At 32.2% G+C, this 17,462-nt stretch overlaps 1 protein-coding gene and 1 long non-coding RNA gene across 4 annotated transcripts; one reads left to right on the forward strand and one right to left on the reverse strand.

Moving 5' to 3' along the window:
- Positions 1-2,650: 2,650 nt before the first annotated feature.
- Positions 2,651-6,067, forward strand: LOC145167428 (NAC domain-containing protein 40-like). Its single transcript, XM_079086634.1, has 4 exons — positions 2,651-3,243; positions 4,090-4,343; positions 4,914-5,195; positions 5,381-6,067. Exons 1-4 carry the CDS (start codon positions 2,907-2,909, stop codon positions 5,858-5,860), a joined length of 1,353 nt encoding a protein of 450 aa, XP_078942760.1. The 5' UTR covers positions 2,651-2,906; the 3' UTR covers positions 5,861-6,067.
- A 5,108-nt stretch (positions 6,068-11,175) lies between these two features.
- On the reverse strand, positions 11,176-13,260 carry LOC145167429 (uncharacterized). Of its 3 annotated transcripts, XR_013741126.1 has the most exons (4): positions 12,730-13,258; positions 12,461-12,520; positions 12,098-12,366; positions 11,176-11,464 (listed from the first exon to the last, which is right to left on the reverse strand). It is a non-coding gene; the product is annotated as an uncharacterized LOC145167429 (long non-coding RNA). The 3 variants fall into 3 exon arrangements; XR_013741125.1 differs by having other exon boundaries at positions 12,098-12,520; positions 12,704-13,260; XR_013741124.1 differs by having other exon boundaries at positions 12,098-12,520.
- Between the last annotated feature and the right edge of the window lie 4,202 nt (positions 13,261-17,462).

The following is a 17,462-nucleotide window of genomic DNA, read 5'->3' on the forward strand; positions in this document are numbered from 1 at the left end:
TAACTTGACGATAACAAGATAAAGTTATGATTTAATGGAAAACATAACGTAACTAACCTTGATGACAAGATTAGGAAAATCAGGTCGATACAATTTGCACAATTAGGACTATTGTTTATATTTTAAATTTATCTTTTTTTTGGTCTTGTAATGTTTTTTTTATTTTTATTTTTATTTTTAATTTAAATGTTATGGTTAATTTAAATATTATGTTTTATTTAAATAACATGTTTTATAAAATTATATTTGTTTTTATAATTATTAAAAAAAGAAACTCGTAAAAAATCAAAAAATAAATGAGAACATAAAAATGATTTGGTGTTATAACATGATGACCATTTTCTATAATGATGTTATAACACGATGAGCGATGTGGCATGTGAGGTGACATTTTTTTAGCGTTATAACATCATGTCCATACCCACTAGTCTTATATACGTTGTCACAAACTCGGATCTGGGTAACCCGCCCCGGATCTTTGCCCCATACAATGTTATTTATGTATTTTTTTTTTAAGTTTTGGCCAACTTATAATTTTAGTTTGGGATGCATTCCTTAAAAAATTATTCTTTAACTTTTTTCAAGTTTATTTTTATGAAACTGTTTTAATAAAATTTTGGCCAACTTATAACTTGGTCTCTATATAAAAATACTTTTACTAAAATCTTTTTTTACAACTTTACTTTTTATGAAACTGTTTTAATAAAATTATTTTTTTATAGTATTTAATACTTTTGGTTTTTGTATGTTTTTATTTTTATTTTTCAGTTGTTACAAATTATATTTTATATATTAAAATGAACATGGAGCTGTAAGACCATGATGAATACATATTACGATAATATTACGGACATCGTGGTCCACTTGTCAACAACTATTAACCAAGAACACCATTCCGGTGATTAGTGGTTGCTAGTGATAGTGCTCTTTTGTGGTGGGAGCAGGGACCACCACATCCAACTAGATTCTTTCTCTCTTTAACTCTCTCCACCTCTCTTTATATTTGAAGTAATAAAAAATATTTTTTTATTTAAATAATTAAAAAATAAGAGAGATATAGTGACGTGGAGTGGTGAGTATACCAACCTTTAGTGCTTGTTTTTGGCGATGAGATTATAGTGATGCAACACTCACCATATTTGTGGTTAGTGGTAGGCAGTCATGATAACCTAATAACATCTAAAACATCTTTTTATTTTATTTTTTTCTTTTACATATTTGTTTTCCATAAGCAATAATAAACTCTTATATATAGTTAAATGTAATATCATCGCATATTATACATCATCTATTATACATACATCAAAGGGCTTCTAGCCCAGCGATATCACATGTGATGTCTTCTCTCTTTGAGGTTGATGGTTCAAGTCCCGTCGTGAGCATATGTAAAATTAAAAAGTAGTTTATGAGTAAATTAGATTTGGTTAAAAAAAATCTATTATACATAAAAAAAACCAAAAAAAAAACGTATTCCATATACAAAAAAAGGATAATGACTTAAAACGGTAGTATATTTCTCGATTTGTACGCATTTGGTCACTGAGTTTTTTTTGTCCACATTTGCCCATTTAAATTGTGTAACTGTACACATTCAGTCCTTATGACCGGCTATTTCAGGTAATTCGGAAAAAATGACTTAATAGGGTAATATATTTCTCACTTTATACACATTTAGTCCTTCATTTTTTTTTTTTGCACATTTAGACCTTAATATTTTTTTATTGCAAAATGTATTTGCTGTTTTTGTACACATTCAGTACTTATGAACGGTTTTTTTAGATTTTTCTCACGACATCCAACATAGTACAATCATTAATTCAGTGTTTGGGGTTGTTCATACCACTGCGGTCTTGATTGCTTGGTGCTTAGGTCTTGTGTTATGAACGACGTAACTTCTTCATACGATCTCAGATTTTAAAATATATTACTTTTTAATGGGAGTAATCTAAACGAAAGTTGTAGTAGACTCAAATACGAACTTCTGGATATAAAAATCGTTAAAATCTGAGATCGTATGAAGAAGTTACAACGTTCATTTTACAACAAATACGAACGTGTGGATATAAAGATCGTTAAAATCTAAGATCGTATGGAGAAATTATGACATTCAGAACATAAGACCTAAGCAACTAAGCGACTGAGGTCGTGGTGGCCATATACATGAACAACCCCGAACACCTCATTAATGATTGTCCCATGTAGGATGCCGTGAGAAAACCTAAAGAAATTGGTCATAATTATTGAATGTGTACAAAAACAACAAAGACTTATTTTATAAAAAAAAAATATTAAAGACTAAACGTGCAAAGAAAATATTAAAGACTAAATATGTACTAAGTGAGAAATATATTACATTATTAAGTCATTTTTTTCGGTTTATCTGGAATAAATGGTCATAAAAACTAAAAGTATACATTTATAAAAATCCAATAAGAAAATATTATAAAAATCAAAAATATATTAACGTTTTCCATATATTACCCTTTTCCATACAAAAAAATATCCTGGTGTTTATTTCAATTTAGCTTAAAACAAGGTGGTATCTGCTTTGCTGTGTCGCATGTGTAATGGCACTTTGGGGGTTGAAGGGTCAAGGTCAAAGCATTATTCAGAGGGCAAAGGCTGCATGCCTACGAATCTATGAATCATCTGTCTGTCTGCTACTTTCATCATCGATGTGGCGAATGAATGATTCGCCACAGTGTCACCCCGACACGTGATCATACTTGGTAAAGCTAAAACAAAGGCACGTGGATTGGCTATGTCATCTTCGATTCTCTTCAACCACCATTATCACCATACAACTTGCAAACCCCTAAATCTCATTATCCCCTGCTTCACGTTACACTACTCCCACGAAAACGTAGATTCTGCTCTTCGATTATATATAACTTAAAAAGAGAGAAATGACGGATAAACTGGCTGACGGTGACGCTGGTGGTGATTGGTCGATGACGGATGGTATTGACTGTGACGGTGGTGGCGATTGGTCGTCGATGAAGGATGGTATTGAAGGTGATGATGGTTGTGGGCCGACGATGAGAAGAAATGATGCAAAGAGTTTGAGAGAGATGCAGTTGTCGATAGCGGCGTCGTCTTCGGTGTTTCCAGGGTTCAGATTTTCGCCGACTGACGATGAGTTGATTTCGTATTACTTGAAGAAGAAGCTCCAGGGATCTGATAATTGCGTTGATATCATTCCGGAGGTCGATTTCTGCCGACATGAGCCATGGGATTTACCTGGTTAGTGCTTCCTTCCTGCTAACTTGATCTCGATTTCATTTTATGAAATTCCGAAGCACTGTATTTTACCGCCAATTTTGCACTACTATTGTTCTAAAGCCCTAATTTGTTCAATCATGTCATCATTTCTGTACAAAAACATGTCTTATGATCTTATTCTTATGTACATATTGTCTCTAATTATGGTCACATATTCATCTTCTGTGAAATATCAATTAGATATGCGTGCAAATTACAAACAAGAGGGATTGGATTATCTTTAACATGAACAACTTATTTTAGGTTGTCGCACCCCTTTAAGAATGCTACATTTAGCCTATATGACACATATTCTTTTGTACCTTTCTTGCAAGTCCAAATTTGGTCTTCCTATATCTTAATCTTGGTAGAAGGCTTTGCTTGTTTTCTACTCCTCTATATGACTTATAAGTTTTGAATACAACAACCTCGAATATAAGTTCTAAAGTTCATAAAGAACTAAAATAAGAAGTTTAAAACTCATATTTTTATGTTTCAATTCAGATGCCATAATGAATAGAAAGTCAATAGATTTATAATCAACTTCAAAACATTAACATATATTCATATGCATTCCTCTCATGATTCAAGTAACCAATAGTCCATATAAGTATAACCCCTAAAATTTATTAATAAAGACATAGTATATACATTTTATAATTTATACTACATAATGCCACTACTTAGTGGTAATCATATAGTTTTCATCATGTACACACTACTTAATTTATGATTTTATGTTATGTTTTGGCAATGATATTAGTTATATATTGTCCACTGATTTTAGAACGTGCTCAATTGAATTTGATAGTAACTTGTTGTCACTAGCTATTTCCATTATTCAATCGGATAATGAGTGGTTCTTCTTTTCGACCCGAGGAAAGAAGTATCCAAACGGGTCACAAAGTAAACGGGCTACCCAATCTGGATACTGGAAAGCCACTGGAAAAGAACGAAATGTAAAATCAGGTGCGGTTACAATTGGCACTAAACGGACACTGGTTTTTCACATGGGTCGCGCTCCCAAAGGAGAAAGAACCGAATGGATCATGCATGAATATTGTATGAATGATGCTGCACAGGTAGAGATTATTATAATCAAATATATAATTCAACATTTTTATTTTCCTGTTCAATGTGGTCCCATTTGTAGCAAACCAGATTGATGTCAATCAATGACAGAGCCATGGTCAAATCAAAGTAAAGGGACAGCACAAATTTTTTTTGGGCACTTGGCCACTTGGGCTTAACAAGTTTGTACCACTTATTGGGCTAGTTTGTATTTGCATTTACAAACTAAATTTTTTAAGGGTACCCCAGGGTATCACCACAACATAAAACAAAATTTTTAGAAAAAAATTACACTACTGAAAAATATTTGAGGGCATCCCGGGCTCTACATTGGATCCGCCTATGATGTCAATAAGAAAAAAATTGATTTTTTTTTTTGGTATTTCTTGCGTTTAACCCGTTGATAGCAATGTCGTCCATATACAAAACAATTTTTAGTAGTGTAATTTGGTAGATTTTTCAAACTACAATCTTCTAATAAGAAGAGATGAAAGTAGGACGCTATAATAAGCACACATCATTGGAAGTAAGTACATTGCATGTTATTTCTTACAATTAACTAATGAATCTTGATTTTGTAGGAATCTCTAGTTGTTTGTCGACTTCGTAGAAATAGTGATTTCCGATTAAATGAATCATCAAGAGGCTCTTCTGATAATAAAAGTCACTCGGGTACAACAAACGAATATGCTAATAATAACCAAATGGACGGGTTTCATGACACAAACGACACTATAAAGTCCGCTTCAAAAGAATCCACAAGCAGTTACAGGTCTCATTCAGACGACCAGAATGGTTCCGGATCAGAATCTGATCCGGAAGCCAATCCCGAGTCGCCACATGGCTCTTCCACTCCATATAAGGTTTCATTTCTCTTATTCAATTCAACACCATAATTGGTGTAAAAATGATGTAAACACCAACTTTGGTGTTAAAGTTTAATGTATCATCATTTATGGTTATTCAAGTTTTTAGTATCATTAAGATAATGGTAAATTCTATGGATTTAGTTTACATAAAAGTTTAATATATTTTTTATTTTTTAAAGGATGTCGACGACTGTTTTGCGGATATAATCAACGATGACATCATCCAACTTGATGAATCCACATCACACTCTCTCAAATTATACGGCTTCCTCACAAAAGATCAACCAATGTTAACCCAAGATCCAACAAAATGCAATAAAAAACTACCACCACAAACCACCATGTCCTCTCAAGGAACCGCGGTTCGAAGAATCAAACTGAGACGTCAAAAGGGTCGAACCCATGAACCACCACCGGCTGACGACGGTCTAGACCAGCACCACCACCCAAAGACGCCGCCATTGGAGAAGAAATCATCAGGGTGTCTTGTTAGTGTATTGTCTGGCAATGCGGATACTCTAATGGGGTCACGTGCAACACATGTGATTTTGGTTTTGTTGTTTTTGGTGTTGGTGTTGGTGGTTTGGAAAGGTAAAAATATGGAAGTTTGGAAGGCACAGCTAAAGCATTGGCTTCGTATGACTGCTCATTATATGTAAAATATAAAAGGTTTGTATGTGTTGTGTTTGTGGGTGTATATATAGAAGGTTTTTTATATTATGGTGTAAACTTAGTGGTGGATCATGTGGATTTCCCCCTATATAGACGATTACACGTTTCTTGGACACCTGGTTATGTATACGATCGATGGTTATGTATTTATTTATTTATTTGTAAATTTTTAAATAACCGATTGTTTTTTGGTATTTTTGGTTCTTTCTTATTATAGCGTAAAATATAATCATATAAGTTTTGATAAATTATTCTTTTTCTGCATAAAAGTAGGTTTCTTGCTATTAAAAAAAAATACATATGCTTATTTATCGAGCAACATTCATCGAGTATTGCTCATCAAGTTTTGGGTATTGTGCAGTTAAAAAGTTTTTCGATTAGGGCTCCATGTGAGTGCGGTTTCCGAGTGTATTTTATTAGGCTGTTCAGTGTGGACTCGTGAATGAACTCGGTGACTTTGACGAACATTGGGCAGAGGCCTCGGCATGCCGCCGAGCTCGGCTCGACAGCTCGGCCATGGTTTACTGATGAGAGAGAGTGAATCGTTGGTATTTTTTTACCCATTTATTACTCAAATTCCATTTTCAAAAATTACATTCTTTCCAAAAAAATACTCAATTTAAAAGGTATAACCGTTGTTTTTTTTCAAATTTCAAAATTTAAACCTTCAAACTTCAACTATAAATACCTCATCCTTATTCACTTTTCACCCCATTCAAATCTCCTTAATTCTATTATCTTAACTTTTTTATTTTTCCATAATTTTCTACACCTCATCACTAAAACTGGCTATTGTTTGGTCGAGTGAAAAATAGATCTTACTTGTTTGTTCATGGATTGATATAGCATAAGTTCCAACCCACAATGACAGCCGTGCGACTACTATATTATATGGAGGAGAGTCGCCGACATATACAACCGCCAAGCCTTTGAACCTCGAAGAAAAGATCTACTCTACGTCAAATGGAGAAACGCACACGCACTCGCAACTCGGTTTGCCATTGTGTTTCGTAGGGTGATGCATGAAGCCGGAAATGGTGAAAAGAAAATACTTTGCCAGAGAATGCTCTTGAGGCTTACCGTATTGAAACTGACAAAGATTTCAAGCTTGTTGAGTTTTGACAAATTGTGAGGCAGAGCCCCAAATGACATTAAATTTGAAGTCTTTGTCTTCTAGTTTCTAGTGGGTTGTGTGTTTGAATTTCTAGTGTGATGTTTCTGCATATCTAGTGGTCTTTTGATGTTTTTAATTTCTATGTTTTTTTTTCTATGTTTTTTTAATGGAATTTAAGTTTTTAAAAAAATAATATGTTTGCAATATTTATAATCTAAATTATTAAAAAAAATATTTAGCATGACAAGTGTGACAACCTACACCATGCAAATGACAAGTTTTGGTTAAAGTGTGGCAAAAATGATGTGACGCCTACGTGGACCGCAACAAGTGTGACACCACACCCACTAGCTTTAGAGCATCCTATGAGTGTGCTGTTTTTTTTTTTGGTTCATGATTCAATGGAATTTCTTCTGCCGACACCGTTTAGATTGCGACTTGATCCGTGTAGAAATTTGAAAATGATTAAGGATGGTCAAGAAAGAAATTTGAGGTTCTGTTACTATATATGGAAGATTATGCTCTACTTTTGGGATACAAAAAGGGTTGTGCTATAAGTACCCCCTTAACCAATTTTACCCCCCCCCCCCCTAACATCAATCAAATCAACTTTTTACTTTTGATTTAACATTATTTTTTTCTTTTTCTTTTTTTTTCCATTTTGTTTTTGATTTTTTTTCCTTTTATTTTATATTTTAATATTATTATTACTATTATTATTATTATTATTAGTTCAATAATAAAAAAAAATTCGGACAACATTTTAAATTTCGGATGACATTTTAAAATTCGGTAAACATTATAAATTCGCACGACATTATAAAATTCGAACGACTTTTTTGTCCGTAATTAAAAAATATAAAAAAATATTTAAAACCCGATTTTATATAGCCGTTTGAATTTATAATGTCGTCCGAATGTTAAAATTTTGTGTGAAATTTATAATAATAATAATAATAATAATAATAATAATTAAAAACAACAAAAAAACAAAATAGAAAAAAACAAAAAAAAAAACAACAAAAGACAAAAAATCAAATCAGGGGGTGGAATTGGAAAAGGAATGAGTACTTATAGAAAACCCCATACAAAAATTCAGATGTACCCATTGTCACTTTCAGGGAGACAAGAAAGACTAGTAAATGTTGTTATCTTCTGCCTCCAAATGAGTCATCAGAGGTTTCATTGATTAGGTGCTTCAGACAAGAGTCTTGTCTGATTTAACTAATAATTAGATTTTTTTGTCTTTAATTTAAGTAATAATTAGATTTTCTAATATTAAATCATACACAATCCCTAAAGTTTTTATACTATTACATGACTAAGTTCACTTGCCTAAGTTGTGTAGCAGTTCAGTTCTTGTAGAATAATTTTATAAATTTAAAACCCGACTAAATATAACACATCAAGTTTCTGACATCGTTGTCGGGAAATAATTTCATGTAGTTTAGATTATTTGGTTATTGGTTTTAGACTTTGTATTTTATTTGGGTTGTTTAAATTTTTATTTTATTTTTGTTATTCTCCATATGATGTGCTCTTTGTAGTTTTAGATTCTTGCAGATTTTAAGCCTTGCAATCAGATAAGTGCGTGGTGGCGTTTCACAAGGAGCAGGATTGGAGTTGAAACCGAAAAAAAACCCCCGGAGAGAGCATAAACAAGAGATGTTAAGTGTCTTATCCACACAGTTCAAGTCCAATTTATTTTGCAAAACGAAGATGTCGCTGTTCACTTTACATGACACGTACCTAGCTAGTATGTATTGTGTAGTATTTTTAAATCACAAATGAATTTCCGAAATTCGATTTCTACAACATGGATGTTCATAAGTCATGACGCGTAATTGTCTCTGTTCATAGAATTTTTTTTCTTTCAATATTTACACGAAACGTACACCTAAGACACAACAAGTTTCCAATTTGAGTATAAAAGTTAAACATTCCATCATTTTTAAAATGACAACTCACGTTCTTCAATGGTTACCCACCAACAATTAGATTCGATCTCATCACTACTATCTCATGGGAGTCTAGTCATTTTTCTCCCTTTTACTAATTTTAATTGTGCATGAAATGAGGGCATTGTATGAATTAAGTGTGGAGTATAAAGTTGAAATTTAGGAATTGTATGATAGTTGACATTTGGGCCTAAATTAATATATAATATATATTTAAGTTATGAACAATTGATTTGTAGTGATGTTATATTTTGCTGATATGTTTATTATTTTTGGCTTTATTATGTTTTATTCCTTTTGATTTATAATTAGTTATTTGTTGGTTTGAAGATTACAATATGCAATAAAATTTGATTGAAAAATAAGTTGAGTCAAATTTCCAAGTTATGTGATGTTTGAGTCTTAATTGTTAAGTCTTAGTTAAATATTAAATAAGTACAGTTCATAAGTGGAGTCATATGTGAATGTGAAGTTCTGTTTAAAGCCCCAGGGATGTTACATATACTCCACTTGACGCATAATGACTCACATCATGATGGGACAAACTCCATTACACAGACTTCATCGAAAGTCGTGGACTCTACTGGTGGTCTTTGAGGCTTCGAGAACCTCAATGAGTTTCATAAAAAGTCACGAAATATAGTAAATAGATATTAATGAAGTTGTTTAAGTGGAGTTTGTTTGTATGCTTATGTGAAGAGTCATAAAAAAATATATAAAATATAAAAAAATGATAATAGAGAAAAGATAAAAAAAAAAAAAAAAAAACAAGCAAAAAAAGAGTGGAAACAAATAAATAGTTATATATAGGGTATTTAGTATATAGTATTTTTTGTGATTTTAGTTGTGTCATTTGGAAATTTGGTAATAAATTTGAAGACTTGGTAGTTTTTGAATGGTATATTTCTATAGTATGCAAAAATGAGTGAATTTCAAGTTGATGGGTAGTTTCTTATGATGATAAAGAATATTTGAAACCTGTAAGTTAAAAAGGACCAACAGACAAATGTATGTTTGATCTATATATAATTGATGACTTTGCTTTAAGTTGTTCTTTTTGGCTTTGATGGGTAATACTATATTGGATTTGATGTTGAGGATGAATTGCAATTTTGGCATGAATAGCTTCTAGTTTGTTTGAGGACAAGCAAAATCTAAGTGTGGGGTATTTTGATATCTCTTATTTTATACATATATTTTGTGAGATATCTTATTATTTTGAGTTGTGTTTTGATGCTTATATAGATAAAATATAGTTATAAATGCTTGGAATTGCTATTTTACAAATTAAATGAGTTGCGAGAAAAAGAACCAAATTGGAGGTGTAAGGAATAAAGATGCAAAAGTCGCTAAAAAGTGTTGAAATAAGGTGCATGCGTCGTGTAGATGGAGTGCACGCGTCGTGTTTGATGGGCGGTGAAATTCTCTATAAATATGCCTCTTAACTTTAACCTAATGCAAAAATTCTGATCAAACACATCTTATACCACATCTTGGTTGACAAGAAACCTCAGAAAAACCATTTAGAGAGTTTATAAGGTGTTTGGAAGGCTGATTTGAAGCGAGAATATGAAGGATCAAGAACAAAATCATGAGGAAATTCGTTTGGTTTGGTTTTCTGAACATGTTTAGCATTCCATTTTGTTTTCTTTTTGTTTTCTACTTCTAATTGGGGCTTAGAACCCTTTTGCTGATGTGTATATTAGAAAAAACCTTGCTTTATGGTCTGATTGTTATTTGGATTTCATAATTTATTTAATTTATTCACTACTAAAAAAACACGTCTTTTTCCAAGGGACAATTTCCTCGGAAATTCCTAAGAAACCGGCATTTCCGAGGAAATACCAAGGAAAAGTTGTGCATAGGTAAAACCCTCAAACATTTTGTGAGGGATTTCCGAGGAACTTTCCGACGCATTTCCTAGGAATTGATTTTTGTCGGAAGTCCCGAGGCGTTTCTTAGACAAATCTTTTGTTGGTATTACCGAGGGTTTTCCTAGGAAATTTATTTCCGAGGAATCTCTAGGAAAGATTTCCGATGAATTTCCTAGGAAAGTATTTCCGAGGAATTTGCTAGAACTGTATTTTCGAGAAATTTCCTTATACCATTCTTTGTTGACAGTTTTTCGTGACACTTTTTGTGACAGAATGTTCCTAGGAATTTCCGAGGAACTTCTGAGAAATTGTGCAGCTATAAAAAAAAATAAAAAAGCGCAAAAAAAAGCCTAAAATGCAGAAAATAAAACTAATACAAATAACAAAATTATGTTATAAATTGGTACACAAAAACAATAAACATAAATCTAAAATTCCTACAAATGTTTACACATTAGAACACAAGGTTTAACAATCGTAAACCAAAACCATAATATAGAAGTCTTAAAAACTTACAAACGTTTACAACAAATAATCTAAGGAGCATTCGACCATTTCCGCATTTTGTTTTTCCATTTGTTGTCTTTCGGCCATTTCGCCATTTTGTCGGGCCAATTCGACATGCGCTCGTTCCAACTCCCGAACCTAACAAAACGTTAAAAAAAACACACATACATTAGTAACATAAAAAAATAGTAAAAGCAAAGTATATATTAAAATTTTTATCCATTATAGTAACATACATTTTACAATCAATTCATAAGGGAAATTCAGACTCTAATATTGTAACCTATAAAAAGAACAAAAAACAATCGATTCATAGACAAACATATAATGATATACATACCTACACACACAAACACATATCTATAAGGATCCTGGAATAAAAAATCAAATTAATCAATCAAAAGTGTTATTTTATTTCATGATTGGTCCAGGGATAAATAGATCAATAAAAAATTAACTTGGAGTTGGATTCAACCATCTAATTAACAAAACAATAAAGAAATAAGGACCAAAACTGACTTTGATGCCAATACAATAAAGAAAACTGACTTGGTCCCCTTTCCTTAACAAAAAAAGGACATTAATATAAAATTAGAAATTATATAATCAAAGAAACCAAATCACAACTTTTGGTAGCGATTCTTAAGAGTTGTAATGTTTAAATAAATTCTATGTTCAATTTCTTATCTAGAAAATCTCTACCATATAAAATCAGTATGAAAATTCACAAACCAATATCAATGCAAACTAATTTTTACAAATAAATAATACCCTTTTTAAAAGCAGGTTAATAATAATCCGTGGCTCCACACCTCTCGCCACCAAATTCACCGGAGGCCACCATGGTATCCAACTCTATCACCGACCCACTATCTCCTTCATATCTTGAAGGGCCACTACAAACGCAAACACAAACATAATTGACAAATTAGACATCAGTTTGCCGAAATTGTCTCAACATAATAATCTTTTTTGGTAAAATAATATCCAGTATTTCAATCAACATTTCATTGAGTTTTCACTTGATTCTTCTGCTCTACCTGATAAAAATTCAAAGAACATAGAAAATTGAATCTAGGGTGAGTAAAAAAGACATAAATGCTAGAATGTTAAATACTAAAATGCATATGTTACTTATATAAACCGAAGTAGATCCAAGACAACTTTCCTTTGAGGCATGCTTGTGATGGTTCCCTGGATATCAAAATATTGGATATCAAAATATTAAAACCAGGTTACCAGATTTTTTTAAATGATAAAGAAATCTATTATTGTTAAATCACTTGTATTGGCTTCCCAAAGCTAAAACGTCCAATTTTTTAGTATTCAAGAACGGTAGTAAAGAGATATAAGGAGAAAAAAATTAAATATACTTACAATAGAAAGGTAAAAGGCATACATACATATATGAGTTTCGTTACTTTCGAAACCTGAATTAATCAGGGTTTTAGTTCCCTTCCAAGCACATCGATCTGGGTGGCTTTCATTCTTTCCAAGCTCCGATCAACAAAAACATGAGCAAATGGTGTTTACCTCAGATTATAAGAAAGGAATAGATGGAGGACAACTTTGGTTATGAAGGGTTTTAGAGAGAAGGAGAAGGGAAAGACGGAAGAACGATCAGAAATTCCAAGCCCCATCCGATTAGGGTTTTAGTTCCTTTGAAAGCACCAACCACATCGATTAGGGTCAAATGGAGATGCAACAATTGTCGGCAGAGGGTATGCGACACCGGCGGATGAGCGCCGACAACTTCCAGTGGTACGACAGTGGCGCTAAGTCGCTGGATTTGAGTGGACAGGTGAGTAAAGCAGAAGCGGCAGAAAAGGATTTTAGGGTCTGCGTCTTGAACGAGTCTTGAACAAACAAGAACTGGTTTAAACTTAATTGGAGTTTTCCTCGGAATGGTGTAGGAAAAGAACGTCCTCGGAAAACCCTCGCAAAATTAATGTATTTTCATTTTTTACATATATTCTTATTTTTATTAATAAATATCAAATATTTTAGGTGTGTATAAGATAGTGAGATCAAAGTATTCAATATATAACAAATTTTGACAAAATATGGAACAAAAAAGGCGACATTTAAACCTCAAAAAATGAAAAAATAAAAAATTTCCTAGGAAATCCCTCGGAAACTCCTATACATTTCCTACGGATTAGCGACGGATTTTTATGTGCGTAAGAAATCCCTCGGAAATTTCTACACATTTCCTAGGGATTTCCAACAACTAGAATTTCTTTTTTGGTTTCTCAAGGCTCAAACATCATCCTTTTCGGTTCATTTTTTGTACAATTTCATTATACATGAATTATACTAATCTTACCAATTTATACCATATATACGCATACATACATGTGTGTACTACTGGAAACCATTATGTAAAACATGTTTATCTTGTTATACTGTATGTATATGTATATGTGTATGTATATGTTTAGGTGTGTATAAGATAGTGAGATCAAAGTATTCAATATATGACAAAGTTTAAAAAAAATATGGAACAAAAAAGGCGACGTTTAAACCTCAAAAAATGAAAAAATAAAAAATTTCCTAGGAAATCCCTCGAAAATTCCTATACATTTCCTACGGATTAGCGACGGATTTTTATGTGCGTTGGAAATTCCTCGGAAATTTCTACATATTTTCTAGGGATTTCCAACAAATAAAATTTCTTTTTTTGGTTTTTCAAGGCTTAAACATCATCCTTTTCGGTTCATTTCTTGTACAATTTCATTATACATGAATTATACTAATCTTACCATTATACCATATATACACATACATACATGTGTGTGTACTACTGGAAACCATTATGTAAAACATGTTTATCTTGTTATACTATGTGTATGTATATGTGTATGTGTATGTTTAGGTGTGTATAAGATAGTGAGATCAAAGTATTAACTATATAAGAAAGTTTGACAAAATATGGAACAAAAAAGGCGACGTTTAAACCTCAAAAAATGAAAAAATAAAAATTCCTGAGGAAATCCCTCGGAAATTTCTACACATTTCCTTCGGATTCCAACATTTTTTTTTCTTTTTCAAGGTTCAAACATCGTCTTTTTCGGTAAATATTTTGTTCAGTTTCATTATACATGAATTACATTAATTTCACCAACTTATATATAGATTAATAAAATAGTGCTTTGGCTAATGTGTGTGTGTCTATATATATATATATATATATATATATATATATATATATATATATATATATATATATATATATATATATATATATATATATATATATATATATATATATATATATATAATGTTTTTATGAATTTTCGAGGAAAACTAACTAATCTACATAATTATATGGACTGATATAATAATGGGTTGGATCCGATTTCGAAAGGCGGTGGATGTAATTTCTTTTATTAAACACGGAATTTTTTTTAAATTAAACCTAATATTTGCTAGGAATTTGCGAGGAAATGCCTAAAATAAATGTTTTCCTCAGAAATGCGTAGGAAGTTCCGAGGGTTTTTCGAGGAAAACTAACTAATCTAGATAATTATATGGATTGAAATAATAATGGGTTGGATCATATTTTCGAAAGGTGGTGGATGTAATTTTTTTATTAAACACACAAAAAAAATTAATTAAACCTAACACTTACTAGGAATTTGGGAGAAAATGCCTAAAATAAATGTTTTCCTCGGAGATGCGTAGAAACTTCCGAGGGTTTTCCTAGGAACGGTCAAGTTTTTGACCATTCTAGGAATGTCCTAGGAAGTGAGTAAGAAATTCCGAGGAACTTCCGAGGAAAATTATTTTACAGAATTCTAGAAAATCCCTTGGAAATGCGTAGGAACTTCCGAGGAAAAAAGTTCCTAGGAAAATTTCGTAGGAAGAGGAGCCTTTTTCTAGTAGTGATTGTGTTTGTTTGATCAAATATCCATATATGTTAAAGATTATAACTTTATTGCTTATTGTTGAGTTTCTGTAGTTAGAGGACCAATCTAAATATGTTTTCTTGAATCATAGTTGTTTTATGACCATTGAAACTATTATGAATCGTGATTTACCAAATTATAGGGTTAGCTAGTAAAGTAATGAACTTTGATGTGTGTGATTGCATTATATGACCATTCTATGCTTTAATTGATTGTCATAACCATTGGATATTAATTACCCGATCAAATCATGCATGATACGAACTAAATACTGATTTTGAGGATTAATTAATTGCATGACCATTTTGTTAATTATGTTCATCATCATTAGAATTAGAATCTGACCAAGAAACTAACCAATCTAGGAATTGGTAAATAATAAGTAATATCCATTGCACGACATAGAAATCAACCATAATTGAAAAATATAATCGAGTCTAGGTAGAAGTGCATTTAGTATTCTGTTTTCCAATCAGGTATAATACAGTTGCGGTAAACACCCCCCCCCTCAATTAAAATTTTTCGTTTCGATTAATCTTATATCAGTCATACTTTTTCCATGAAAGTACGACAACCTTATTTATTGCAACTATACTATACTTGATCAAGTTCATTGCATGTGTAAGGGTTGGTTAAGATGTGTGAGATAAATGTTTTATAAATTTCAAACTTAAATATTTTTAGTATAAACATCTCACATTAAGTTTTGGGCGCCGTTGCCAGGGAGTAGTTTTATTGATATCAGATTACTTTAATTTTGTAAACTATTTAGTAGGTTTTTATTTTCTTTTTTTTAGCCAGTTAGTCGATTGTATGAATTTACGTCATTCACGACGTGAAAACTAGTATATTGCGACGCGATTATCAATGATTTCAGATTCTTTTTTATTTTTGTATTGTTCAGTTTTTCACTTGTTTTGTTTTGTTTTTATATTTTTAGTAACAGTGAATGACCAAAGGATCCAGTTCTAGCTTCGCTTCCCCATTCGAAGAACCCGAATGCGAATTGCATATGAGACAAAAAAAAGCTGAATTAGAAAAAGAAGAGGATCACTTATCGGAACAAAGCTATCACATACCATAGGAGGACCATATTGATCGAGAAAACATGATGGGCGCACTCACTTTGGAAGAATATGTTATTAGGACAAGAGAAGGCACCAACACAAGATTGGTCAGACCAATATTTACACCCGCAACAAATTTCGAATTGAAAGACCAATTCCTTAACATGCTAAAAGAGACTTCATTCTTCGGTAAGGATGACGAAGATGCCAACAAACATATCGATGAAGTTCTACAGATAGCATACTACTTCAACATTTTGGGGATATCAAGAGACACACTGATGCTATGAGTGTTACAAATTACAATCAAAGATGCATCGAAGAGTTAGGTTAAATCACTACCGGAAGGATCAATTACGACACAGAATGCACTAAAGGCAAAGTTTTTGCAACTATTCAACCCTCCCTCACGGATTGCCAAGATGAAAGCAAAAATTCTAAGTTTTCAACAAATAGAAGGGGAAACATTGTTCGAAGCTTGGGATCGATACAAGACTATGTTGTTAAATTGTCCACACCATGACCTCAATGCGCATCTGTAACGTCTCAAAAATTACCATTTAAAATTTTATTTTTAAACTAACAGAAAAATCATTCATTCATTCCAAAATCCATAAAAATGTGATAATGTATAAAATAATTATCAGAGTACAAATCATTTCATAAAATTCAGAATGCTGGTGGATGTGGTGATGCCAGACTCTTCCCTTTCGAGCCAGAAGTACCTGAAACCATAAACATAAAACTGTAAGCACAAAGCTTAGTGAGTTTCCCCAAAATACCACAAACCAAACATACATAACAGCTCGAAACTAAAATCGGTCTATTTCACCCCCTTCGGTATCTTTCAACCGATGTTGGGTCTATTTCACCCCTTCGATATCTTTCAACCAGTACTGGGTCTATTTTACCCCCCTTCGGTATCTTTCAACCGATACTGGGTCTATTTCACCCCTACAACTAAGCATAAAATCATATCATCAAAAGTCACAAAGACAACAAGCATATATAGGAATATCAAAAAATGTCACAAAGACAACTATCATCCTACAAACGTAATCTAGTGGGCCGATATTGGTGCCTTCGATCCGCTTATACAGTGAAGAGACTCACCTAACAAACGATGATCAACTGCTAATGCTCCTACTTCCGTGAATATAA

This window comes from Lactuca virosa, chromosome 3 (genome assembly GCF_052849685.1).
Source record: "Lactuca virosa cultivar CGN04683 chromosome 3, Lactuca_virosa_CGN04683_v6, whole genome shotgun sequence".
Lineage (NCBI taxonomy): Eukaryota > Viridiplantae > Streptophyta > Magnoliopsida > Asterales > Asteraceae > Lactuca > Lactuca virosa.